The 27,160-nt window shown below is 42.7% G+C and overlaps 2 protein-coding genes and 1 pseudogene across 1 annotated transcript; 1 reads left to right on the top strand and 2 right to left on the bottom strand.

The window, feature by feature from the left end:
- Positions 1-27,160, bottom strand: part of Erich1 (glutamate-rich 1) — a gene marked incomplete at its 5' end in the record, with an annotated part of 52,793,804 nt that overhangs the window by 5,175,378 nt on the left and 47,591,266 nt on the right.
- Defa5-ps2 (defensin alpha 5, pseudogene 2) lies at positions 571-3,199 on the top strand (annotated as a pseudogene).
- Defal1 (defensin alpha-like 1) lies at positions 22,381-23,377 on the bottom strand. Its single transcript, NM_001033073.2, is given in 2 exon segments — positions 22,381-22,600; positions 23,180-23,377. Coding segments are annotated over 2 exon segments (264 nt in total). The 5' UTR covers positions 23,352-23,377; the 3' UTR covers positions 22,381-22,508.

Raw genomic sequence — 27,160 nt, 5'->3', positions numbered from 1 at the left:
TGGGAATATACACACACACACACACACACACACACACACACACACACATATATATATATATATATATATATATATATATATATATATACATAAAACATGGGAGATTGCATTAGAAAATGCTGATTGTCACAGGAGAACTAATGTACAATCTCATCATACAGCAATATTCACACTCTCCTGAATGACTTAACTAGTTCCAACGGTTGTAACTTAGGTCCTAGGCAGGTTCACTAAGAACTAGTTTCTCAATGCTTTTTACATGTTCTTTGAATGTGTTCTAGTCTTCTCCACAAAGCATAAGATTCATTTGTAGGCCACACATTACCTGTGTACTCTCTCATACTCTCTGAAACTAGTGATTAAGCCTCAAACTCCTTGGAGTGAACAGCGATGGAAAAAATGGATGTTATCCATTTCTACAAAAGACAAATAAGAAGTCCTTCTGTGAATCCCTGTTTTGCCCCAACTTTTCCAATTTCCTAACTGCCCTTGTACAACAGGTGTTTGAGGTATCCAATAGAAATTAACCACAAAAATTAAGACATCACAAGTGACCCTTAAATAGGGGAAGTCTGTACCAAGATGTTTAAGCTGCTCTTGTATCCCCAGGTCTGGAAAGAAGATTGCTGTCCTTCTTGCTCTACTCTCCCTGCATACCCCAAGGGTCTGTAAGTAATGAAAATAATTTCAAAGCATGGATATGTCACTGAGGCCTAGCTGCAATGGACTCCCTAAAGGCAAGACTGCTCTGGAGGAGCCCACATCATCAGACACCCTTCCAGGGTTCTTCTGTCTGGGCCTCTAGTATCTGGGAAGGATAATAATTACTGGTTAAGGGGAAACTCCCTAAACTTACACCAAAACAGAAATGTCTTCCAGGTCATTCCAGTAGGGATATTAATATGATCTTTAAACTGTCTTTCTATTTTAAGAAATATCTCTTGGTATTGCTTGGCTTTGGCTACTGAGTCGTACATGTTGTCTATATATTTTGGGTTTTAGTCTCTTTTCTTTTTTTAACATTTATTTATGTATTTATGTATGCATTCATTTATTTACTTACTTATAAGTACACTGTTGCTGTCTTCAGACAACACAGAAGAGGGCATCAGATTCCATTACAGATGGTTGTGAGCCACAATGTAGTTGCTGGGATTTGAACTCAAGACTTCTGGAAGAGCAGTCAGTGCTCTTAACCACTGAGCCATCTCTCCAGCCCCAAATGTGTAGCCCAGGCTGGCCTTGAACTCGTGATCCTCCTGCCTCTGCCTCCTTTAGCAAATCCTACTGGCATGCACCACCACAACGGGCTAGTTTCTTTTCAGCTGTATGCTTTGCTAATCTTTTCACCATGTCCTATCTTGTCACCTCACCCCAGTGCTTATTTTGTCTCCTAAGCAGAAGCTGTACAGTCCAATGCAGTCCCACAACCACACTTACCCACCTGCCTTCTTCCCTGAATGTTTGGTGTCATGCAATATGTCACTGTCCAGACCCAGTTCTGTGTTTCCTTCTAGTAGTTTTATGCTTTTACATCTCATGTGCAGGTCTTTATAATCCATTTTACTTGAGGTAAGTTCCAGTTGTGCATGAAACAGTTGTGCTGTATGCTTCAGTACTTACTGTCTTAATTGCTATTCATACTTGTGTAGGAGTAGAAAGAATAGTAGTCCTCCTTAGAACAATTCTTTGCCTAGAGTCACAGGTGTTCATTTTGTCCATAGTTTGATTAGTTTGATAAGGTCAAAGTGGTCAAGAAGCACTGACTCTCTACATCATCAGAGTTCAGGTGTCACCCCTGAGTCAACACCTTCAGATAGCAAATAACTATACATTTTTAGAGACATGGAGGTCCTTAGGCTTAATGTATGAAAATGCTGTTTCTTTTCTTCTTTTTTCACATTAAAAAGTAAATACTCATTCTAGTGTAAACACAAAATCCAAGCAGTAACGGGAAAAAATAGCAGGGTCCTTCTCTTCCTTGCCACCTTAAACCAAAGACAGCCACCAAACACATGAACCAAGGTTTATCAGGATCGACGCTGTGGTAACAAAAATATCAAGAAGACGCTGAGGACAAATCCCTTTCCTTATCAATGTAGACACTTTCTAACTGCAGGGCCTATCTCAGAATCTTCCTTTAACATACATCCCCATATACATAGACAGACAGACAGACAGACAGACAGACAGACAGACACACACACACACACACACACACATACAGATCTACACACACTCACTGTTCCTGATGTCTTTTTCATCCCTTAGGAAACCCAGAGCCATGAGGACGCTCACTCTGCTCACTGCCCTTCTACTGCTGGCCCTCCACACCCAGGCAGAATCTCCCCAAGGAAGAGCTGAGGAGGCTCCAGATCTGGAGTAGCTGGTCATGAAGGACCAGGATATTTCCATATCCTTTGGAGGGGATAAAGGCACTGCTCTCCAAAATGCAGGTGAGAGACATCATCATAGTAGAGACATGGATGAGAGAAGGGAGAGAGATAAGTTCTGAAATTGGGTCACTGGGAGACTTTATTACTTCTTTATTTTTCTCATTTAACATCAAGAGCTAAATAGATCAATTTCTTTCTGCGAAAACTTGTTTATATCACAAGGTTTAATAAATAAAGGTTTTGTGACTAGTTGTATTTTCTAGATCTAAATGGCTAGACTTTGTCTATTTTATTGTGTCTTTTATATGTTAGAAATTGGAGATGTGTGTTTAGATATTTATGTAATGGCAGGAGCACATAAAATAACAAAATTAAGACAAACAGCATTAGTTTTAGTTTTGTGCTTACCATGTATATTTATTCATATTGATCATGATTGCTCATGGTGCTGTCACTAATAATCAAGGTAGCAATCACACTTCACCCAGCACATATATTGCCCAAGATTATTCTGCCCTGCAGACTCAGGCACTAAGTACTTCCTATGATGTCTATTTCCCCAGATGTGAAGTCAGGCGTGACCTGCTATTGCAGAATCAGTTGTCAATTTGGGGAACGACTCTCTGGGTCCTGCCGTTCCGGTGGCGTCACCTACCCCCTGTGCTGCCGCTGAGCACTAAGAAGAAGAAGAATGTATTTGTCATATAACTAGAGATTTTTAAAGAGACTGTTATTTGTCCCATGTTGTGTCCTTGAGTTTTTTTTCTTCCATAACATCCAAATAAATTTCTTACAAGTTCTCAGTTTGTGTGCTTGATTATTATCTCCAAGCAACACATTGAGAACCAAGTACCAGAATGATAGAAAGAAATTCTTGGCATAGGCCTATAGGAGTGTCCAGGTTAACACATTCTTCTGATGGATAATAAGAAAGGTCAATGCTGTTGTTGGCATCCTATTCTCTCATCTCATAACTCCACCCCATTTAGATCAGTGGCACTCTCAAAGCCATTGGCTATGTGGGAAGTAGACAGCATGGGTATCTTCATTTTTAAATTGTCACAATGGCCTAACTTTTCAATGAAACCCATCTCTCACTCTAAATGTTAGGATTTGACAATTAGGGCAAGCCAAGGTCATGTATGTGCCCATGAAGCCCTGAGTGTGTGTCAGCTCTACAGACACGACTGCAAGTAGCAGTAAGCAGCAAAGACACTAAATAAGAAGTGTGATGGTTTATATGTGCTCGGCCAAGGGCATGCACTTTTAGGAGGTTTGGCCTTGTTGGAGTAGGTGTGTCAGTATGGGTATGGGCTTTCTACCTGCCTGGAAGTCAGTGTTCTGTTAGCAGCTTTCAAATGAAGCTGCAGAACTCTGAGCTCATCCTCTACCATGCCTGGTTTGGTGTTGCCACATTCCTTCCTTGATAACGGACTGAACTTCTGAAGCTGTAAGCCAGAGCCATTCAAATGTTGCCCTTTTAAGACTTGCCTTGGTCATGGTATCTGTTCACAGCAGTAAAAGTATAAGACAAGAAGCAAAGCGGGAAGGTCCACCCAGTTATACTCATCAGCAGAGTATCTGTGCATATGTGGAGAAGCAGGATTTGATATAGGTAGGCCTTCATTTAAACACACACACACACACACACACACACACAAAGAGAGAGAGAGAGAGAGAGAGAGAGAGAGAGAGAGAGAGAGAGAGAGAGAGAAGGAGCATGTGCTCAGGGTTTCATCTATGCCTTAAGATATCCAGGTGTTGGCATCTCAAGATCTTAAGGTACCTTATTCTACACTTCTCAATTGGTGCTAAGCTGTTGAAAAATGTGACTGTCATTTAAATGACTACATATTCTTTGACACACAGAGATACAGCAGGAAGGATCAGGTCCGAGAGAACAGTGTCCTCAGTCACTACACAAGATACAGCTGCCTGAACCAAATCTAGTGGCCTGCAGAAGGAACGAAAGATCCTGAGCCCCCAGTTCTTAGCAAACACCCACCAAATTTAAGGGGCATATATGAGGATGTTTCCAAATTTATCCCTCAACCCCCTAAGTCACGTAAAGATACTAGTTTAACTCTAGTAAAAAAAGAGGAGACTCCCAAGCTTTCCAAACTCCAGAAGTGCTAACAAGGGTCTGTGTTAGCTTTTGTGAACTCACATTCTCATTGATGCCCAGAAGATCCCTTCATTCATACATTCCAGCCTCTTTTACAGGGTCTCTTTTGCTTTTCTTGGAATGACTGCTTTGGAGCCAATATGGTAATGTTTAGAGCTCAGTAGACTAGAGCTTGATGCCCATCTCTCCTGCCCTGAGAGTCCTCTGAAGACTCTCTGGGAAAAGAAGAACCTTTAGGGCGGCCAAGATACATAATGATCAGTGCCAGGCCCTCTGTCCACTTCTCCACGGAACTTTTCTGGAACACTCTGGACTCTTGGACAGAGTCTCATGAAGAAAGACCTTTTAATATCGAAGAACACCACAGCTTTTGAGAAAAACTTACAAACAGACCTGGGGTTTCTGCAGATTGCACTTCAGTGCATGCTCCTAGGTGTTTACCCATCAAACTTGATGGACTGTGGGTGTAAAGATTGGGTGAAGAGAGAAAGACAGATCAGAGAAGCATGGCCCTTAGGACTGAGTGTCATCTTCTAGGCCCTGGGATGCAGGAGCCTTCTCCTAGGAAACAGGAGAGATGGCTTAGCTTGTTTGTTAATGGTCACTTAAAGGTGGTTACAGAACAATGAACCCTTTGAATTAGGGTTAGATTTTAGTGTTTTCATATTTTTAAGGGGAAGGGAAGGACATGGAAATATGGATGGGCCACACAAAGTTCCCTCATTCTCCCTGAACCCTTTGGTGTTCTTTTACTCTGGGATTTCTACTCAAAGACCCCCAGAGTGGGGAGACCCTCACTCAAATCTCGGGATGACATGACCCCCCAAGAACTCATGGAAGACTGTCCTTGCTGTAATTTACAGAGGTTTATTGAGAGGAAACCGTGCACTGGGTCAAGACTTTTATCCCACGCAGGGGCAGAGGAGTTCGACCATGAGTGGCTGGGAGAAGAGGTATTTAAAGGAAGAAACCACAACTCAAGGGGGTAGGAAGAGAATCATTGGAAAGTGTCGAGAATACCAGTGAAAAATCACAACGAGGAGCTTCCTGTTTCTCAAGATTCTTTAACTTTATGGTCCATCAGTTCCTGGGAGAAGCTTCCTGCTTTTCAAGATTGTTCTCTAAGATTTTAATCTAACTTTATGGTCAGCTAGTTCCTGGAAGAGAGTTGCCGAACCAGCCGATGTAATTTCCCATTCTATGGTCCTAAGAGAAGCTTCCGGGAAGATACAATCCAGGGCCTAACCGGTTTTTATTTCTTCTACTCTGAACCTTTGTCTAGGGGTCAGGGAGGCAACCTTAAAACTTCCATCTTTCATTCCCCACTTCTTCTAGTGGCTAGTTCTAATCATAGAACTAAATTTCAGTATCTTTATAATATTGATTCTTTTGTCCTCCCAAAGCATGATATTGTTGGCATAACATCAAAATCTGAACAGCATTCACTCTTTCTCTAATGAAGGTAACTAGTTTCTTTAACACACATGGACCTTTAGTCAGAAGCAGAAGCAAAATTAAGAAGGGTCCCATAAGGGAAAATATCAGAGTTGTCATCCAAGGAGATCTACTAAACCAGCTCTCGAACCATCCCTGATGTGCTTCTCTGTCTCTCTGTCTTTTGTCTAATCTTTCTCTAAGTTTACCCATGGAGTCTTTAATTACTCCTGAATGGTCTACATAGAAGCAACATTCTTTCTTTAGTATAGTACACAGACCTCTTTCTTTAAGGTATGTCAGGTCTAATCTTCTCTTATTCTGAAGGACTATCTCTGAGAGGGAGGTTAGGTATTCTTGGACTCTTTTTATATCTAAGTCAACTGCAGTTTGAATTCTCCATAAGCCTTGTGTTGCAGGGCAATAGCAGATGTCCTTGTAGCTGCCCTTGCAGTACCTAAACTCTTTAGTATTAGGATTCCAATCTGTACACTATCTGAACCTACACACAAAGGTCATGACTGCCTTTTAGAACTTCTAAACTTATACAGATTGTGATCACTGAGGCACAGTCCCAAGAAGTGTTAGGAGTACTAACATATGCAATGTTACGTCATTTGCAATAAAAATCAAGCCTACACCCATACCTATGATTGGGGGACATATCTCGATGGAACCCAGGGCAAACATGAAATTCTTGTTTTTAAAGGACACTCCACAAGTGAGCATTATAGCAACCTCCCAGTCACATCTCTGATGTATTCACTTATCTGATGTGCAAGTCTAGGGAGCTTTCTGAAGATCTGAGTGTCCCTTTAGGTCCCAGCTCTCAGCTCCAGCTAGTATGCGGCTGGTGAGGATTGAGACTTGACTGCTGTCAGGGTGGTCAGCAGCACTAGGTACGGACGGTTCTTTCCAGCAAGACTTGAGTGTCTGGGCTCAGTGTCATTGTATGTAGTTGAGTCTCTGACTTGGAACTGATGAGATGTCTCAGGGGTCCCTGGGGCATAGGCTGCTGCCAGTTGTGACCAGATTTCTTTCTGTATCACCCATAGGTTTTTCAGCCTGGCATACAAATCATTATTACTATGACATGTTGTTTAATAACATAATCTAATACAGACAGAGGAGCTGAGGCCCCATATAAGATCTCAAAGGGGGTAAGGCTGAATTTGGAAGGGATATTTCTTGCTCTGAAGAGAGCAAGAGGGAAGGAGTGCCAACCAGTCTGCGCCAGTCTCCATGGTCAATTTGGTCAGGGTCTCTCTTAGAGTTTTATTTATTTACTCTACCTGTCCTGAATTTTGAGGTCTGTAATGTGGTGTAATTTCCAATCGACCTCTAAATACTTGGCTACACCCTGGCTTACCTTGGCAATGAAAGTAGGGCTGTTGTCTGACCAGATTACCTTGGATACTCCAGACCTGGGGAAGATTTCTTCCAGTATCTTCTTGATGACTACCAAGGCCATCTCTTGCTTGGTGAGGAAAGCTTCTATCTATTCCTGAAAAGGTATCTACAAGCACTAGGAGACACTTGTGACCATATTTTCCTGGTTTTATCTCAGTGAAGTTCACTTCGACTGCCCACTAAACTCTCTAGGTCTCTTTGCCCTGTTTGCTTGCTAAGCATTCACTTGCTGACATACCTATACTTTTTCAATGCCTCTCTGACTAAAATCTTAGTCTATTACGTATACCTTAACTACTTGGACAAGTTTCTTACCTCCTAAATGAGTCCATTTGTGTATTTGGCAAAGTGAGTCTTTTATTTGTTTTCTGGGGAGTATAGCTTTTTCTAAAGTGTGCCATTGCCCTTCCTCTTCTAAGCAATGTGGGCCTTTTCTTCTGTTGTGCATTCTAATTGAGGCCATTCTTTAGTCAGATCCCAGTTCCCAGTGACTGTCTCTTGCAGGCCTGCAACCAGGATAGACTCCTGTATAGCCATTTCTCAAGCCACTTGATCTGCTTTGATATTGCCCCATGCCACTGAACCTCTTCCCTCCTGATGTCCTGGGCAATGAATAATACTCACAGTTGCTGGCTTCATCAGGGCATCCAAGAGATGGCAAAGGCGTCTGTGCTGATGTGCTGGGGGGTAGAGGTTCAGCCATCCCAGATGACATTTGTGTTGTCCACCATGGCAGCACCCACTCATCTCTGACCTTCATGAAGAGAAGTGTTCCTGTCTACAAACAAGGTAGCCTTGCCTTTCAGTAGAGGTAGATTGGTCAGTTGAAGAGGTCTTTCCTCCACCCATGGGCTTCTTCCAGTACTTGACACTTGTGCTGTGGTGGCTCCAGGTCAGGATTGGGCAGCAAGGTGACCAGATTGCCCCCCAACTTGTGGAGAATCTAGTCCATGTCAGCTGACCAGTGGTCCCATCCTCTGGGACATTCCGTTCAAAGGCAAAACATCAGCCACTCTACCACAGTTTAAGTTCTGGATTGGGTGATAATTGTTAGTGCCCAGCTGGCAGGAATGGTGTTTTCCAGGCAGAACAGCACTAAGCAACACATCTCCCAGCATTAGGTACTGGTACAATGAGACAGGTCTTAAGCTCCACATACACAGTCTACAGATATGCATACACATGGCCTCACCCGCCATTTCAGCCCACACAAGCTATTTTGGACAGTAAATTTCTCATGAGCAAGGGATAGGGGCAGTCAGGGATGACCATGAACTAGTGGGATACCTGGCCCATGCCAAGGTCCACTGTTCTTTGGGTAGCCCATAAGTATTGTTTGTTGCTGGTAGCCCCCTGTACCCAAAGTCTTTGATGGACATTGGCCCACTGGGGCATAGGAGCACAGAGTGTTGGGTTCCTGTATCCACAAAACACTGATTGGGTTTCCCCTCTATCCTGGGGCAGTCCCTGACCCAGTGACCCTTTTCCTTACAATAGGCACACTGATATTTAGCCAGGGATTCTCTTCTGTTGCCAGGTACTGTCTTCTTAGTCTCTCTAACTACTGTGGCCAGTATAAGTTTTTATACTGTCTTTTGTCTCTCTGTAGCTCTTTAGCTTCCTCTTCTTCTTCTTTTTTTTTATTAACTTGAGTATTTCTTATATACATTTCAAGTGTTATTCCCTTTCCCGGTTTCCGGGCAAACATCCCCCTAATCCCTCCCCCTCCCCTTCGTTATGGGTGTTCCCCTCCCCATCCTCCCCCCATTGCCACCCTCCCCCCAACAATCTAATTCACTGGGGCTTCAGTCTTAGCAGGACCCAGGGCTTCCCCTTCCACTGGTGCTCTTACTAGGATATTCATTGCTACCTATGAGGTCAGAGTCCACGGTCAGTCCATGTATAGTCTTTAGGTAGTGGCTTGGTCCCTGGAAGCTCTGGTTGCTTGGCATTGTTGTACATATGGGGTCTTGAGCCCCTTCATAGCTTCCTCTTCTTTATGTCTCTTTTTTTCCTCTAGCTTCCGGCTCTTTTTGCCTTCCTTTTTTTTTCCCCCCTGAACCGGACTTTAACCTTACTTTCTCTGTAACTTATACTAACTCTCTCAGTGACTTAGCTTAACCCTTTAAGTTTCTGCAACTTTTTTTTATATCTTTTTTACCTTAGCCAAATTGGTGGGGTGTTTTTCAGCCCCTCAGAGACCCACCATTGGAGTCTGACAGTAGACCTGGCTCTCCCTACCTTCAGGCATATTGAAGCCAACAGGCAGAAGTGAGGGCCTTCCATCTGTGTCTGGAACATTTTTTCTGGCCTCTAGTAGGATTCTGTACTTCCTGTAACAGCTACTAACAAGCATCTCAAGTGGGATGGTGAGAAAACAAGAAGAGAGTCCAGAAAATAGAGGTCTGCCAAAGAGGACAAATAGCATTCAGTCATACAGAAAGACAATCAAAAGATTAACAGACATAAAACAAGTACCAAAAGCAAAAAGCAAGCAGCTGCCATAAGATTACCACAAAACCGAACTGATTCAGATGGGAGCTTCCGTGAGCTCACCAAAGACAGATGAAGGGGAGCAGATTCCACATCACTCCTCCTTCCCAATGGGACAGATAAAGAGGAGCAGATTGAAAATAATGGTTAAGTCAAAGGTGCCCTCTGGAGGCCAGCTGACATCAAACACCAGCCACTCTGAGGAACAAAAAGTCTGCCACAATCCCTTCTTAATCTCAACTGACACAACAAACACCGGCCACTCTGAGGAACAAAAAGTCTGCCACAGTCCCTTCTTAATCTCAACTGACAAGTTGTGTGCTCTAGCCCTAACTTCAGTCCAGTGGTAACACAAAACAAAGACCTAAGACACACAGACAAAGACCACTCTGGAAATACAGATGGCCAGAAGGGCGTGCAGATTTCTCCAATCCAGGAGAACTACCGTGTCCTCACCGGTACCCAGACAGGAATTTCCCAGGCATCTCTGGGGTTTCCCCAGACCTTCTGGGACGTCTCCCAGGGCAACACAGTCGGTGATCCCCTGGCACGTCTACTACTCACACCCGGCATCTCTCTTGAGATGCGAGCCTCCGACTCTACCCGAGACAAGAGCAACTGCAAAACCAGAACTCGCAAGCAAATACAGACCCAGAGTTTAGCCGGCGCAAAACACAAAGACACAGACAAAGACACAGATGCTATCTCACCTCCAAGTGGGTCTTCGGAGATGAGGGTGGTTGCCAATCCTGGAAGAGCCCCCAAATTAAAGACCCCCGGAGTGGGGAGACCCTCACTCAAGTCTTGGGATGACTCGACCCCCCAAGAACTCAAGTAAGACCGTCCTTATTGTAATTTACACGAGGTTAATTGAGAGGAACCAGTGCACTTGAGTCGAGACTCATATCCCATGCAGGGGCAGAGGAGTTCGACCATGAGTGGCTGGGAGAAGAGGTATTTAAAGGAAGAAACCACAACTCAAGGGGGTAGGAAGAGAATCATTGGAAAGTGTCGAGAATACCAGTGAAAAATCACAACGAGGAGCTTCCTGTTTCTCAAGATTCTTTAACTTTATGGTCCATCAGTTCCTGGGAGAAGCTTCCTGCTTTTCAAGATTGTTCTCTAAGATTTTAATCTAACTTTATGGTCAGCTAGTTCCTGGAAGAGAGTTGCCGAACCAGCCGATGTAATTTCCCATTCTATGGTCCTAAGAGAAGCTTCCGGGAAGATACAATCCAGGGCCTAACCGGTTTTTATTTCTTCTACTCTGAACCTTTGTCTAGGGTCAGGGAGGCAACCTTAAAACTTCTACCTTTCACTACTTATACCACATGCTGCATTCATTTAATGGCTGACTACGGCTACTTCACAACCAATCCAAAAGTAAATAATAAGCTTCTTTGATCCCCAGCTGCATAAATATTTATCAACAGTCATATGAATTGCTCTCTGCTCTAATCTATTGCTTTTAGATTGCATCAGGAACATCCAGCAATCCTCAAAATATACCACATTCTCCTGTAATATATATCTCTTTACTTTAAAGAAATGCCTCTAGGAATAACTATGGAGTTTGAAAATGTTTTGACTCTGCAGGAATGTGAGCCGAGGCCTTTGAGAAACAGTTTCTATGTGCTGTGCAGAAGAAGCTTCTGTTCTGAATTCTTGTGGCACAGTTATCTTGTGTTTTCTGGCTCAAAACAAGTCTTATTCAAGCACCACCAAGGCCAGGCCTGGTGGCATAAGACTGTAATTCCAGCATTAGAACGAAGCCTGCAACAGGACAGCAATACCCATGCCAGACTGGACTACATACGGAGACCTCGTTTCACAGGGAACACCATAGTTGTGATCACTTCACTGACTTTCTTCAATGTGTTCTCCAATGCTTTTAAATGTTAGATAATTAATTTATACCCCAAATATTACACACACACACACACACACACACACACACACACACACACACACACCATGCTCCTGGTCCCTCCTCACAGAATTCCTCCCCCCTCCTCTTCTCCTCTAAGAGAGTAGGCCATTCTCATGCTTATTGCCACACCATGGTGCATCAAGTCTCTGCAGGATTATGGGATTAGGTATATCCTCTTCCTCTGAGGCCCAAAAAGGCTGCCATGGAGATGGAGCTGCTTGTCTGCCACATATCTGCCCAGGATCATGTTTCAGCCTCTGTTTGCTCTTTGGTTGGCAGGTCAATCTTTGAGAACTCCCAGGGGCCATGTTTGTTGACTCTCTTGGTCTTCTATGGGGTTTCCATCCCCTTCAGGGCTTTCAATTCTTCCCCCAACTCTTCCTTATGGGTTAGCAACCTCCACCCAAAGTTTGCCTGTGAATGTCTGAATATGTTCCAGTCAGCTGCTGGGTAGAACCTCCCAGAGGACAGTTATGCTAGGTTCCTGTCTCCAAACATAACAGAATATCATTAATAGTGTTAGGGTCTGGTACTTGCCCATGGGATGGGTTTCAAGTTGGGCTGGTTGTTGGTTGGCCATTCCTTCAATTTCTGCTCCACCTTGTCCCTGCATTTCTTTTAGACAAATTTTGGATCGAAAGGTTTGTGGGTGGTGTCCTTATCCCTCCACTGTGGGTCCTGCTACAGAAGGGAGCCTCTTTAGTTTCCATGCCCCACTGTTAGGCATCTTGCCTAATATCACCCCAATTGACTCCTGGGAGCCTCACCCATCCCAGTTCTCTGAGACTTCCTGGAGATTCCCCTCCCTGCCCTGCTATCCCTGGCAGCTGCAGATTTCCATTAATTCTCCTGGCCTCTAGCCTCTCTCTGCCCTATCCCTCACCTGATACTGCCCCCCCCCATTTCCCTCTTCCTTCCCACTACTGCCCAGTTTTCTCCCTTCCTCTGCCTCCTATTACTATTTTATTTCCCCTTCTAAGTGTGATTCAAGCTTCCTGGTTTGGGTCTTCCTTCTGGTTTAGCTTCTTTGGGTCTTCAGGTTGTGGCTCTATTTAAAGCACATTGGAATTCTAGAACCATTATCGGTGTGTAAAGGCTGGACCTTGGATTTTGTTTTGTTTTTTTTTATATTAGTAATTAACTTACCTAGAGGCCCCCAGTTCTTAGGTCTAGTCTCTTTACTGCCAATTTGATTTTGGTCATGGATTCAGCCTAGTTCCCTCCTTCTTTCTTCCCAGACACACACACACACACCCCTGTTCTCCCCCCCCCTTCTCTTCTTAACACACACACACAAACCACACATACACACACACACACACACACACACACACACACACACACACATGTTCTTCCCTCCCCTTCTCTTCTTAACTTCAGGTTGTATTGGAGTCTATAGCATCTGTATCTAATCCAGTCCTCTCTTACTTACTTAGTGCCTTTGTACACAAGAATCTAGAATTTGTCCTCAAGCACAAGTCAGTATCCTAAATACCCCTACCCCAACAATGCCAACCCCATATTTTATGGTAGGGTATCTTCTTAAAGATTGTTTACATCGTGAAGAAGGCAAACTGATACTTGAAGGATTGATAACCTCTTGAGTCATCTGACACTTCAGTGGAAATAGGTGTTGAGGGTAGAATCTGAATATTTAATCAATAGCTTTTAATTGTTGGTTTGATCAGAAAAAAAAATTTACTAAAAAAATTGTGATTCTTAAGGCTAAAAATTTAACAGATATAAACCTGTAAAATACTAATCTTATAAAAGCTGCTAACTTGTCATAAACAAGTTATATAAATAAATTATAAACAAGTATATAAACAAGCATTATTATTGGGAAACTGCTCTAGGGCTTAGTTGAGTTTACTGGTGCCAAGGTAGAAGGTAAGGGAAGTCGCCAAAGGGAACAAAGAGAGAGGGAGGAAGAAGAAAAAGAGAGAAAGCCTGCATGCAGACAGAGAAGAGGAGAGAGGAGAGAACAACATGTCTGGATTATATAAGAAAAAGCCTCTGAAAGAAGGGCAGCCCTACAGACTCAGTGTCAACCTGTACCTCAGTATGAGTCAATGGTTTGCTTCATGTGTTCTATAGGTAATAGGGAATATGATGGTTAAAGAAACTATTTTAGGTCTGAGGCCAGCTCTGAAAGCAACCAGAAACTAAGACAATACTAGGAATTCCAGGAATGCAAGAGACCCCAGATGTTCTCTCACACCTAAGGAAACTCCAAGAAAGAGCACCAGGGTCTTTCATACTTAAAGAGCCCTCCCCTTTTAGCTGGGTCTCAGTTTCAAATCCAACCATGGGAACTGAGGACAGCTGGAGCTTGAAATAAATATTCAGTTAATTACAACTTAAATTGAGTCTATGGTCTTTCAGTGATTTCTGAGTCCATAACACTGGCAGCTGGAATTTTTTTAAAAGGGCTTTGAAATAAGTTCCTGATTGTTGAATCCGAGAGTCTTTAGAAAGTTGTACACCAAATGTTAATGAAGTACACATGGTAAGGATTTTCTAGAGGGGACTGAAGTGAAAACTTAAGGGTTCTTGTGAGAGATAAAGTTTTAAACTGAAAGAGCATACCCCAAAACGGGGAGCCGCGTCTCTTGCTCCGATCACGGGGTGGGGTGCCCCCAGGAATCACGAGTAGCCATTCTTGATGTAACAGCAAGAGGTAGCTTTTATTAACAAGATCCCTATTAGCGGGATCCCGGGTCGATACGTATCCCACACAGGAGACAGAGGAATCGACCCCGAGCTTCCAGACTCGGGGGTTTATATAGGGGAGGTTAGGGGCATTCGCACGGTTACACATGATTGGTCATTTCAAATGGTGCACAGTTACTTTCGGCGTGAAATTACATCAGCAAGGAGTACGTGCTCTCTAGCAGCTCGGCAGGCAGGTAGGGTGGCTCATCTCACTCAGGGGGGTGAAGGAAGGAGAGGGGGTGGCTACAGATGGTCAATGTCCTTGGGGCTGATAGCTGGTTTGGCAAGTCCTATCTCTGGCTCTCCCTCAGGCACGTCCGGCCCTGCACATCCGGACTCTGACAATGAGTAACCTTTTTAAAACTCTAGTTATACAAAACTAGCTCAAAACTCAGCAACAGGATCTGACTCAGGAAGACAGATGGTTAAAAATGCAGGAGGACTGGTGCCGACTCACTGACCCTCCGAAAGTCACCGGACATGAATAAATGAGTAATGGGTTCTATTCTGCTCCTGTGATGTTTTTTCAAGCCCCCATTGTGCCCTACAGATAATGTTCCAGCCTTGTGTACTGCAGATAGTATTCCAGGAAACCAGGGCCGAAGCCTAACCAGGTGTATATCAGATGCAGATGCTTTGTCAACTCTGACAAACATTTACCCTAAAGGACAGGAGGAATCAAGATCTGTTCTCAGGAGAATGAGGGCTTGACCTTTCCCTTGATTTAAACCCTAGAGTCTTAAGAACAATCCTGTGACTTTGAGAGTTTCTCCTTGTGACATTTTTGGTATTTCCTTTTGACATACCCTCGTCTCCTGGGGCTTGTGACTTTTTCCTTTAAATAGCCCTTCTCCCAGCCACTCAGGGTCAACACCTCTGTCTCCTGCGTGGGATATGTGTCGACCCAGAGCTCTCCGTAATAAACCTCACCACTGTGTATTGCATCAAGATTGGCCTCTCGTGTGTCTGGGGTGTGAGACTTCCCGAGACTTGAGTAAGGGTCTCCCTTCGGGGATCTTTCACTTGGAAAGTCAGTTGTGTTGGATGGTGTTTTGCTGGGGCAAACATGTGAATGAACATTTAGCTGAAGTGGACAGATGGAAAGGACTAAGGCAGACTCGTGAAGAAACATTTTCCTTAAGCAGACACAGGAGGAAGGATGTCCTGGTAAAGTGAGGATGTGAAAGGACACACGATAAAGAATTCTTTGCTAACAACAAACATGTACTGGTCCACCTCACATTGTGTTGTTGAACTCTATTTATTGGGACTCCATAGAGGGAAATGCACCAAAAAAAAAAAAAAAAACTTCTGGTGGTGTATTGTGGCTATTCTGCCAACTGGGGCTGATTGGCAAAGTGATGTCAGCTGAGACGGCAAGAAATGTGCTGAGGCAAGACTAGTGGAGAACACATGCTGTTTGGAGGGTATAAAAATGACCCAACAGACAGTAATGGAGTCTGAGCTAGGCTTGCTTGTAGAGCTAGCTGTGCAACTCTTGTTGGACTGGAGTCTTCACTGATCTTCAATTTGCTGAGAGAGGCCCAGTTGAGAACTTGTCCTGGAGTTCTTGCTGGTCCCTCCTGCTGACTCCTGCCAAGCTGAGGCCTGGCTCTCTCTACAAGGAAGCACTACCACTGCTGATTCATGTCTGCTCTCCAGACTTTATCAAACTGGACTGATGGTCTCTCCACGAAGTGTTTGCAAGTGGATGGAGCTGCCACTGTTCACCTTGTGAACTGAACTGCTGGTTTCCAGACAACATAGATGGGAGTTGCTCCAAAGAACCATTTCTAAATAGGCCCAATGTCCCTGTGTCCTTTCTTTTCTACTAACTCCAGTGGGTGCTGGGCTTAGAAGGAAGTTAATGCATTTAAGAACGATCATTAAAAATAAGGGTTGAAAAAATTAAAGTTACAGGGGACTTTGAGAAGAAAACAAATTGAAGACTTGGTATCAATGATCCCTGTGTAATAAGAAAGCAGATTAGGAGATTACAGTTTTCATGCTTCCTTTACAAAATATAGAGATGAGCTTCATCCTGCAACACAAGCCTTTAAGTCAGTGTCTTCTGGTGGATACCTTTTTATGAAGAAATGTTCCAGTGTTGGACCCAGAGACATAAAGAGTATTAGACACTAAAATTAGACCTACTACGTGATAGCAGAGAATCTGAGAGAAGACCCATGCTGAGTTGTGTGGGTTTGCTATGCTAGCTACATCAGAGCAAGCAGCTTGAACAACCCTGCTGGTAGGAACTAAGATCCGTAGGACCTATTGTTCCTTCCAGGATGTGAGGCTTTTTCTTACTGCCTTTTCTTGTAGGTGTTCTGGAAGCCACCCTCACCCACATGCTTATATACACATATGCTTCTCTAGTGTCTATGGTCTCTTCTAATAGGTAGAGTGAAATAAACTCTGTGATTAAACTTAAACATTCAAATATAATATTAACTACTCACAGTTTTTTCTCTTCTAACTTATAGTTAGTACATTTCAAACATATCTTGGAATCAGAAGTTTATGGCAGGAGGAAATCTCCTATACACAGTTGGTTCTCATGCTTAAACACGTAGATGAGAAAAAAAATATGTATATATTGAAGACTTGGTATTAATGATCCCCGTGTAATAAGAAAGCAGATTAGGAGTTTACTGTTTTTATGTGGATGTAACCTAACTCAAAGGTATTTTTGGAGATATTTTTTATCTCCCATAACCTTGCTTGGGTGATTCATGGGATGGTTGAGACAGTATTTCTCTATGTAGCCCTGACTGTCCTGGGACTCACTTTTTAGACCACGCAAGCTGGACTCAAATGTGCGGCCTCCATTTCTCAACTAATGGGATTAAGGATTGTGCTGCCACTGCCAGACTTGGCATTTTCTCTTTAACCTTACTATTCTTTTTCTTGTTTATTATGGTCTCCAATTTTGTGAGTTTCTGTATATGTTTGTGTGTTTGCTTGTGTATGAGTGATTCGTGCCCTTTGTTTATTTTATTATTGTTTATTTGTTTTGTTAACCTACATGTGTGTGTGTGTGTGTGTGTGTGTGTGTGAGAGAGAGAGAGAGAGAGAGAGAGAGAGAGACAGACAGACAGACAGACAGACAGACATGCATGGAGTTGGAATGGTGAGGAGGTTTTGGGAGGAGATAATGGATGGGAAACTATAATCAGAATATATTGTATGAAAAAGAATATTTTCAATAAAAATTGAAAAAAAAGGATGAAATATAGCTATATGTATACATGGTGAGTGAGAGAAGAAAGAAGCAGTGAAGGCTATGGCCCCATCTTGGGATCCAGCACTGCAGTAGAGCATGGTCTATGACTGGATGAAGCAGAGGATAGAAGTTGGCAAACTGAATGCACAAATTAGTCAGGCTCAAGGTAGAAGTAAGTGTTTAGGATCAACTCTGGGTCTTTGATTAAAATATATGTGTTGTCTGAGGATGGAAAGGAGATTGTGTTCAGAAGGGCAGAGGTCAGAAAAGTAAGAATAGCACAGGAAAGATATCCTCAGTGTCAACAAAGTCACTTGGCCGTCTCTGACTCGGTGTCACCACCTGCTGTCCTACTCCTTGTGCACTTGCAGGGCAAATGTACTATTATTATATCAGAATGACAAGGATCATAAGAACCATGCTTGGACAGAGAGACCTTGACTCAGGAACAGGTAACAGGAGGCTTGCATTTATGCTAGGAAATCGCTAACACAGAAAGTCCAAGGTTTACAAAAGACATAGGACTTATAAACTATGGGGTTGATGTCACAGAAAATTATGAGCTTCCAAAACTTTTTAAAACATGGGCAACACACTCTCTCCCTACTTATTCAATATAGTTCTTGAAGTTCTAGCCAGAGCAATCAGACAACAAAAGGAGATCAAGGGGATACAGATCGGAAAAGAAGAAGTCAAAATATCACTATTTGCAGATGATATGATAGTATATTTCAGTGATCCCAAAAGTTCCACCAGAGAACTACTAAAGCTGATAAACTACTTCAGCAAAGTGGCTGGGTATAAAATTAACTCAAATAAATCAGTAGCCTTCCTCTACACAAAAGAGAAACAAGGCGAGAAAGAAATTAGGGAAACGACACCCTTCATAATAGACCCAAATAATATAAAGTACCTCGGTGTGACTTTAACCAAGCAAGTAAAAGATTTGTACAATAAGAACTTCAAGACTCTGAAGAAAGAAATTGAAGAAGACCTCAGAAGATGGAAAGATCTCCCATGCTCATGGATTGGCAGGATTAATATAGTAAAAATGGCCATTTTACCAAAAGTGATCTACAGATTCAATGAAATCCCTGTCAAAATACCAATCCAATTCTTCAAAGAGTTAGACAGAACAATTTGCAAATTCATCTGGAATAACAAAAAACCCAGGATAGCTAAAACTGTCCTCAACAATAAAAGGACTTCAGGGGGAATCACTATCCCTGAACTCAAGCAGTATTACTGAGCAATAGTGATAAAAACTGCATGGTATTGGTACAGAGACAGACAGATAGACCAATGGAACAGAATTGAAGACCCAGAAATGAACCCACACACCTATGGGCACTTGATTTTTGACAAAGGAGCCAAAACCATCCAATGGAAAAAAGATAGCATTTTCAGCAAATGGTGCTGGTTCAACTGGAGGTCAACATGTAGAAGAATGCAGATCGATCCATGCTTATCACCCTGTACAAAGCTTAAGTCCAAGTGGATCAAGGACCTCCACATCAAACCAGATACACGCAAACTAATAGAAGAAAAACTAGGGAAGCATCTAGAACACATGGGCACTGGAAAAAAATTTCCTGAACAAAACACCAATGGCTTATGCTCTAAGATCAAGAATTGACAAATGGGATCTCATAAAACTGCAAAGCTTCTGTAAGGCAAAGGACACTGTGGTTAGGACAAAATGGCAACCAACAGACTGGGAAAAGATCTTTACCAATCCTACAACAGATAGAGGCCTTATATCCAAAATATACAAAGAACTCAAGAAGTTAGACTGCAGGGAGACAAATAACCCTATTAAAAAATGGGGTTCAGAGCTAAACAAAGAATTCACAGCTGAGGAATGCTGAATGGCCGAGAAACACCTAAAGAAATGTTCAACATCTTTAGTTATAAGGGAAATGCAAATCAAAACAACCCTGAGATTTCACCTCACACCAGTGAGAATGGCTAAGATCAAAAACTCAGGTGACAGCAGATGCTGGCGAGGATGCGGAGAAAGAGGAACACTCCTCCATTGTTGGTGGGATTGCAGACTGGTACAACCATTCTGGAAATCAGTCTGGAGGTTCCTCAGAAAATTGGACATTGAACTGCCTGAGGATCCAGCTATACCTCTCTTGGGCATATACCCAAAAGATACCCCAACATATAAAAAAGACACGTGCTCCACTATGTTCATAGCAGCCTTATTTATAATAGCCAGAAGCTGGAAAGAACCCAGATGCCCTTCAACAGAGGAATGGATACAGAAAATGTGGTACATCTACACAATGGAATATTACTCAGCTATCAAAAACAATGACTTTATGAAATTTGTAGGCAAATGGTTGGAACTGGAAAATATCATCCTGAGTGAGCTAACCCAATCACAGGAAAACACACATGGTATGCCCTCATTGATAAGTGGCTATTAGCCCAAATGCTTGAATTACCTTAGATGCCTAGAACAAATGAAACTCAAGACGGATGATCAAAATGTGAATGCTTCACTCCTTCTTTAAAAGGGGAACAAGAATACCCTTGGCAGGGAATAGAGAGGCAAAGATTAAAACAGACACAGAAGGAACACCCATTCAGAGCCTGCCCCACATGTGGCCCATACATATACAGCCATCCAATTAGACAAGATGGACGAAGCAAAAGAAGTGCAGGCAGACAGGAGCCGGATGTAGATCGCTCCTGAGAGACACAGCCAGAATACAGCAAATACAGAGGCGAATGCCAGCAGCAAACCACTGAACTGAGAATAGGACCCCCGTTGAAGGAATCAGAGAAAGAACTGGAAGAGCTTGAAGGAGCTCGAGACCCCTTATGAACAACAATGCCAAGCAACCAGAGCTTCCAGGGACTAAGCCACTACCTAAAGACTATACATGGACTGACCCTGGACTCTAACCTCATAGGTAGCAATGAATGTACTAGTAAGAGCACCAGTGGAAGGGGAAGCCCTGGGTTCTGCTAAGACTGAACCCACAGTGAACTAGATTGTTGGGGGGAGGGCGGCAATGGGGGGAGGATGGGGAGGGGAGCACCCATAAAGAAGGGGAGGGAGGGAGGAGGAGAATGTTTGCCCGGAAACCGGGAAAGGGAATAACACTCGAAATGTATTCAAGAAATACTCAAGTTAATAAAAAAAACCAAACAAATAAAAAAAAGAAAAACATGGGCAACAGTGCTAACTTACTATATTTATGAAGAGCCACATACTAGGTCATCTGAAATTGTAATTATTACATGTATATACACATGCATATAATATTTTAATGAATGCATGGGCACACATATATCTATAAGAGAGTCTATTTAACATTGCTCATGTGTCTACGTGTCTAGAGCTAACCATTTGGGATTTAGACCTATAACTGACAATAGGACCTTATAGAACTAAAAACCTTCCATATGGCAAAGGAAATTCTCAGTCAAGTAAAGAGGAAGCTCATGGTGTGGTAACGACCCTTTGCAAGCAATATACCTGCTATGGGTTATTATGCAAAATATAAAGAACTAGGAAAGTAAATTAAGAAAGCTAATAAAACAACCCAATAAAAACTCACATATGGATCTGAACAGAGAATTTTAATAAAATAAAAATAAAAAAGACAGAGATGAGATCAGGAATGTTCGAGATGCCATGGCTACAGTGTGCAAGCCCAAGTCAAACCAAATTCCTGCATGGAGCTGGGAGTTGGATAAAATACTCCACCCTTTGTACTGGATGTATTGCCAATTGTTAGCTGCTGGGTGGGAGAGACAGTTCTTTCTGAGTGAATCTCCTGGTGAATTGACCATGTGCCAGTGGAAAAGCTAGCAATATATGGGCGGCACAAATTGATCCAGAAGGATTTTTTAAACAGGAAAACAAAAGAAAAAACAGTAATGAATTTGGGTGGGTAGGGAAGGAGGTATTTATGGGAAGAGTTTGCACAGTGAAGAGTATTATTGAAATAGGTCAGACAGTTGTTGGAAACGTTCAAAGAACTCCTCAAAATAGCTAAGAGGTATATTATAAAGTGTTTAACATTCTTATCAGAGAAATGGAAATGAAAAGTTCTCAGAGATTTCATCTAACCATAGTCAGAATCACTAAGATGAGGAAACAATCGTCGACAAGGGGGGGTGAGGGTCTAGGGAAAGCAGAATCCTCAGACACTTTGGTGGGATTGCAAGCTGGGGCAGGAACTAAGGAAGTTGGTGTGAAGAATTCCCACAAGATTGTAGGGAAATCTCATGGCACAGCTGGACCATTCCTTGGCAAACACCCAAGCACTCAGGGTCCTCCCTCACAGATACTTGCTCAACCTTCTTCATTACCTCTGAGGTCACAATAGCTACAGGAAGGAAACAACATAACATCCTTCAACTGAAAAAAAATGGAACATGAAAACGTGGGACTCATTTTTGAGGGTGACTCTAATCTAAAGGACAGAAGATTTGATAGACAGAGAAGCAGCTAGAACATCTTGTCTCTTTGTATCCAACCTCCTGCTCATCCTTCTTATGACTGCTAAAATGTAGCCAAGGATTAATGTAAATGTTACAAAGGATTCACTGAAGGTTCTGTTACGTGGCTCAGAAGAGTCCCGTCTAAGCCACATAGAAAAAGCATCAAAGAAACAAAAACACAGATTCTTTATCTGCAAGGAGTTTATTGGAGAAGGAAAAACAGTCGAGGCCAAGCACAAGGGTAATGACCGACTGTGAGGCCCCAGGGCATGTGGTTATCTCATCCTTGGGGTCCATGTTCAGCTGCAGCAGAATTTATGATGCATATGTGGACCTTGATAGCCGAATGCAGCTACACGTATTTCTGCAGACTCTTCTGCAACTGCACCGCAAGGTCCTTCTTACGCCTGAAGAAAGAAGAAAGCATCAGGCATGAAGTAAGGAGGCCAGCAGTGTGTGGTAGTGAACAACCCTATGAAGATATCCTGTACATGGTAGAGAGTAGGTTTGCTGTGTGGGTGACATCATGGCCAGCACCAGGGTCAACCCCAAACACATGGAGATAAGATGTTTAACAAGTGTTAATCACATATAGGAGTTGACATCTACACCACATTCTATCAGCATTTTTGTGTTTTCTTGACCCAACACCTTCATACACTGGCATTTGGGTCCCAAATCTAATTTTCAAAGCAGAACGGATATCTCTTCCTATAACAAAATTATCAATCAGGTCTAAAATGTCTAATCAATATGTTCTATATTTTAAAGCCTTTTCATAGATAAATTGTTGGATCAAAAACCTTAAAAGGAAGAAAATCAAGCCCAGTGATTTGTGGCTTGACTCTCACTGTTACTTGTATGAATGAGACAGGGAAGATCCGACGGCTCCCAAGACTGTACCTGACAGGATTACAGGGCTCATCTACAACCCTTCCCGTCTCAGGAGACTCCAAGCCTCAAACATTCTGTGCACCAGAACTCACGTAAATCTTGAACAGCAGAGGCTTCTGGGCCTTCAAAGGAGACAGACACATCCTGGTCCTCATCTGCTGGCTGCTCCTCAGTTTTAGTCTCTTCTTCTGCCTCTTGAATGGGATCAGCCTGGACCTGCAAGGCCAGCAGGACAAGAGCAGAGAGGAGGACAAGAGTCTTCATGGCTGGAAGTCACCTGGAGGATTGGTGATCTGGAGACCAGTGTGTGGAGAGAGAGGAGGCAGCCTGCATTTATAGGGCAAAGAACATGCCCCACACTAGAGAAGGCACTCACTGATGGCAACTGCTCCCAGCTGTTGTCCTCAGGATCCCTTTGATGTTCCTCTGTCCCTAAGGCTTCCATCATCATATAGGTCTGTGTGTTCAGAAACACCCCCCCACACACACACCAACTGATAATGATGAAGGGGCCTTGCTGTCCTCCCCTGTTTCCCATCTGCTTAGTATTTACCTCTCAGTGGTCAGGGAAGAAAATAGCTGGGCACTGCCTAATTTAATGAACTCATGGAACAAAGGTTTTGGTGTTTTGAACTTGGAGCCTGCTCTTCTCAGAAAGTCTGGACCCTGGACCATTCCTTAACCAGGTGGACTGGACACTCAGTTTTTTTTTTTTTTGCCAGTTTCAGATTATTAGCAATGATCCTCATCAAGGCAAACTTTGTGAATCCCCTCCTTTGGGGCCATTTTAGAGAAAGTAAGATGGCTTTATGGTGCCCTCTAGTGAATTGAGTTCAAGTTTCTAGAATTTGTCAGAGTGAAGCTGTAGTGGGTTGTTCTGAAGAAGCCAAAGTGATGGAACACATCTGCCAAGAGTGAGCTCCAGGTGGCTCTTCACCTGCGGGACCCTCAAGCCATGGGGTGTTTCCCAGGTCTGAGATGCTGCAATGCTTTTACTTTTAGACAATGAGACCTGACCTACAGGAAAGGACATCCACAATGTAGAGAGGCTCAGAAGCTGCTACCCGGTCTCGAGAAGTGCCGCCATGTCATGCATGAACACTCTTCAGTCTGTGTTTATCCCATGTCTCTCACCACACACACAGCAAAAGGTCTAGAGCATCCTGTTGTTTACAGTCAGTTTATGGAGTCCCACTGTCACAGGTGCCAGCTCCTATCTACATGTTAATAAGTAATATTTATTGGCTACACTGTTTTTACTTACAACTCTGTGCAAAAGTTAGCGAAGCAGCAAGAATATTATTTTATATACCTATTGAACATACACATATATTATTGTTTAATGGGACATGACCACTTGAATCTCTCTGTAGGCTTAGATCTATGAGTCAAGAAGGACACCTTACATTTCAGACACATTATTGTCTTTCCTAATCATCACAGAGTTGGTCTCAGGTGCACTTACTAAAATTTGCATGCCCCAGACTCCATGCCCATGTGAAGGTTTTATATTTCTGTGTTTTCTCTTTCTGTCCTTCCTACCAGTGTCCATTATAAAACTGGTCATTGAAGGCTCAGAGAATGCCAAACCAGTACAATAGGTCCATCCAGAAAAAAGCCCTTCTAAGTAGGGCAACCAAGTTTGGGTTTGCAGCGTCATTTTCATTTTCTTGTTGCTTTATGTTCTCTTCTTTGTCTCTTCGCCAACCCTGGTAACATCAACCGTCTCACTTGGGGAAAGACACCTACTCATGGACATCTGGAGAGACCAGAATCCTCTGTCTATCTCTGAGCTTGCACCCAGTCATTAACAGATTTCTAGTTTTATTGAGCCTTGATGGAATAGCAGTTCTTTACTTTGTGAATTTACAGTCAGCTGGAATTTAATGGTTTTTGTGCAGGTTGATAGGGGTACTATGGTGCTTTTTTTAAAAATATATTTCTCATCCCAATCTGATATGCAAAGTCACGATTTCAGCATTATGCTAATACGTTTTTCTCATGACTTGACAGCAGAAGTACACAAGTGCGTGCACGTGTGTTGGGTCAAATGCTCTACTGAAAGAGCTGTCCCCACATTTATTTTACATTTTTAAATTAAACAATTTATTTATTTTTGTTTTATAATTGGTTTGCCTGAATGTATGTAGGTGTGTGCTTGTTGTCTGTGGAGACCAGAGTAGAGAGCCAAATTCCCTAGAATTGGAGTTCCAGAATGCTATGAGCTGCTACCTGGGTGCTAGAGTCAAACCTGTATCCTCTACAAGAGCATCAAGTGCTCATAACCACTGAACCATCCCTTCAGCCCCACATTTTCTTTAATTTTTATCTGCCCTTCATAAAGTCTGAAAATCTTCTATTTGTAACATATGTTACAAATCTCCCGAAATATTAACATTTTTTCTTTGTCCAGTTTTGTTTGTGGTTCCAAACAGACTGGTATGTAATTTTCTTGAATAAAATTTCTGACTTTTTTCTCTTTCAATTTAAACTTAGAAAACTCAAGCCTGTGCATTTTAGCAGCATTAGCAAAACCCTACCATGAGTATGATCTACTCATGGAGGGTATTCAGGATCTTTAATATTCCAACATATGATATCACATGTGAATGCCCAACAAGATGTTAGGAAATAGGTCTGTGGATGGAACAGGTGGACCAGAGACACTGAAGTGATGTTGGAAAAATGGAATTCTTTGTAGTTCATTGCTATTTCTCCTTGTACTAAATCTTTTTTTTCTTTTCTTTTCTTTTCTGGATATATTCTTCATTTACATTTCAAATGTTTCCCCTCGGGAAACTCCCTATACCCCTGCTTCTATAAGGGTGCTCACCCACCCACACACCCACTCCTGACTCCCTGCCCTGGCGTGCCCCTGGGGTATGGAACATTGACAGGACCAAGGGCTTTTCCTCTCATTGGTACCCAACAAGGCCATCCTTTGCTACATATGCAGCTGGTGCCATAGGTCCCTCCATGTGTACTGTTTGGTTGGCGGTTTAGTCCCTGGGAGCTCTAGTTGGTTGATATTGTTGTTCCTCCTATGGTGTCCCAAACTTCTTGAGCTCCTTCAATTGTTTCTCTAACTCTTCCATTAGGCACCCCTTTTCAGTTCAGTGGTTGGCTGTGAGCATCCACCTCTGTATTTGTCATGCTCTGGCAGAGCCTCTTAGACAACTGCTATGTCAGGGTTCTGTCAGCTTGCACTTCTTGGCATCAGCAATATTGTCTGTCTTTGGTGGCTGGATAGGCTGGATCCCCAGGTGGGGCAGGCTCTGGATGGCCTTTCCTTCAGTCTCTGCTCCAAGCTTTGTCTCCATATTTCGTCCTGTGATTATTTTTGTTCCCCCTTCTAAGGAAGACTGAAGCATCGTACTTTGGTCTTCCTTCTTCTTGAGCTACATGTGTTCTGTGGATTGTATCTTGGGTATTCCTAACTTATGGCCTAATATTCATTTATCAGTGAGTGCATACCATGTTTGTGTGTGTGTGTGTGTGTGTGTGTGTGTGTGTGTGTGTGTGTGTTTGGGATACCTCACTCAGGATAATATTTTCAACTTCAATCCATTTGCCTATGAATTTCATGAAGTCATTTTAGTACTCCATTGTGTGAAGGTACACATATTTTCTGTATCCATTCCTCTATTGAAGGACATCTGGGTTCTTTCCAGCTTGGGCTATTATAAATAAGACTTCTATGAATATAGTGGAGCATGTGTCCTTGTTATATGTTGGAGCATCTTTTAGGTATAAGCCCAGGAGTGGTATAGCTGTCCAATTTTCTGAGGAACCACCAGACTGATTTCCAGAGTGGTTGTATCAGTTTGCAATCCCACCAACAATGGAAGAGTGTTCCTCTTTCTCCACATTCTCAACAGCATCTATTGTCACTTGAGTTTTTGATCTTAGCCATTCTGACTGGTGCGAGATGGAATCTCAGGGTTCTTTTAATTTGCGTTTCCCTGGTAACTAAGGATATGAATATTTCTTTAGGCACTTCTCAGACATTCAATATTCTTCAGCTGAGAATTCTTTGTTTAGCTCTGTAACTCATTCTTAAATAGGGTTATTTG

Source organism: Rattus norvegicus, chromosome 16 (assembly GCF_021556685.1).
Source record: "Rattus norvegicus strain SHRSP/BbbUtx chromosome 16, alternate assembly SHRSP_T2T, whole genome shotgun sequence".
NCBI classification, from domain to species: Eukaryota; Metazoa; Chordata; class Mammalia; order Rodentia; family Muridae; genus Rattus; species Rattus norvegicus.
Note: the sequence above shows the minus strand (reverse complement) of the source record. Positions and strands in the feature narration are given on the sequence as shown.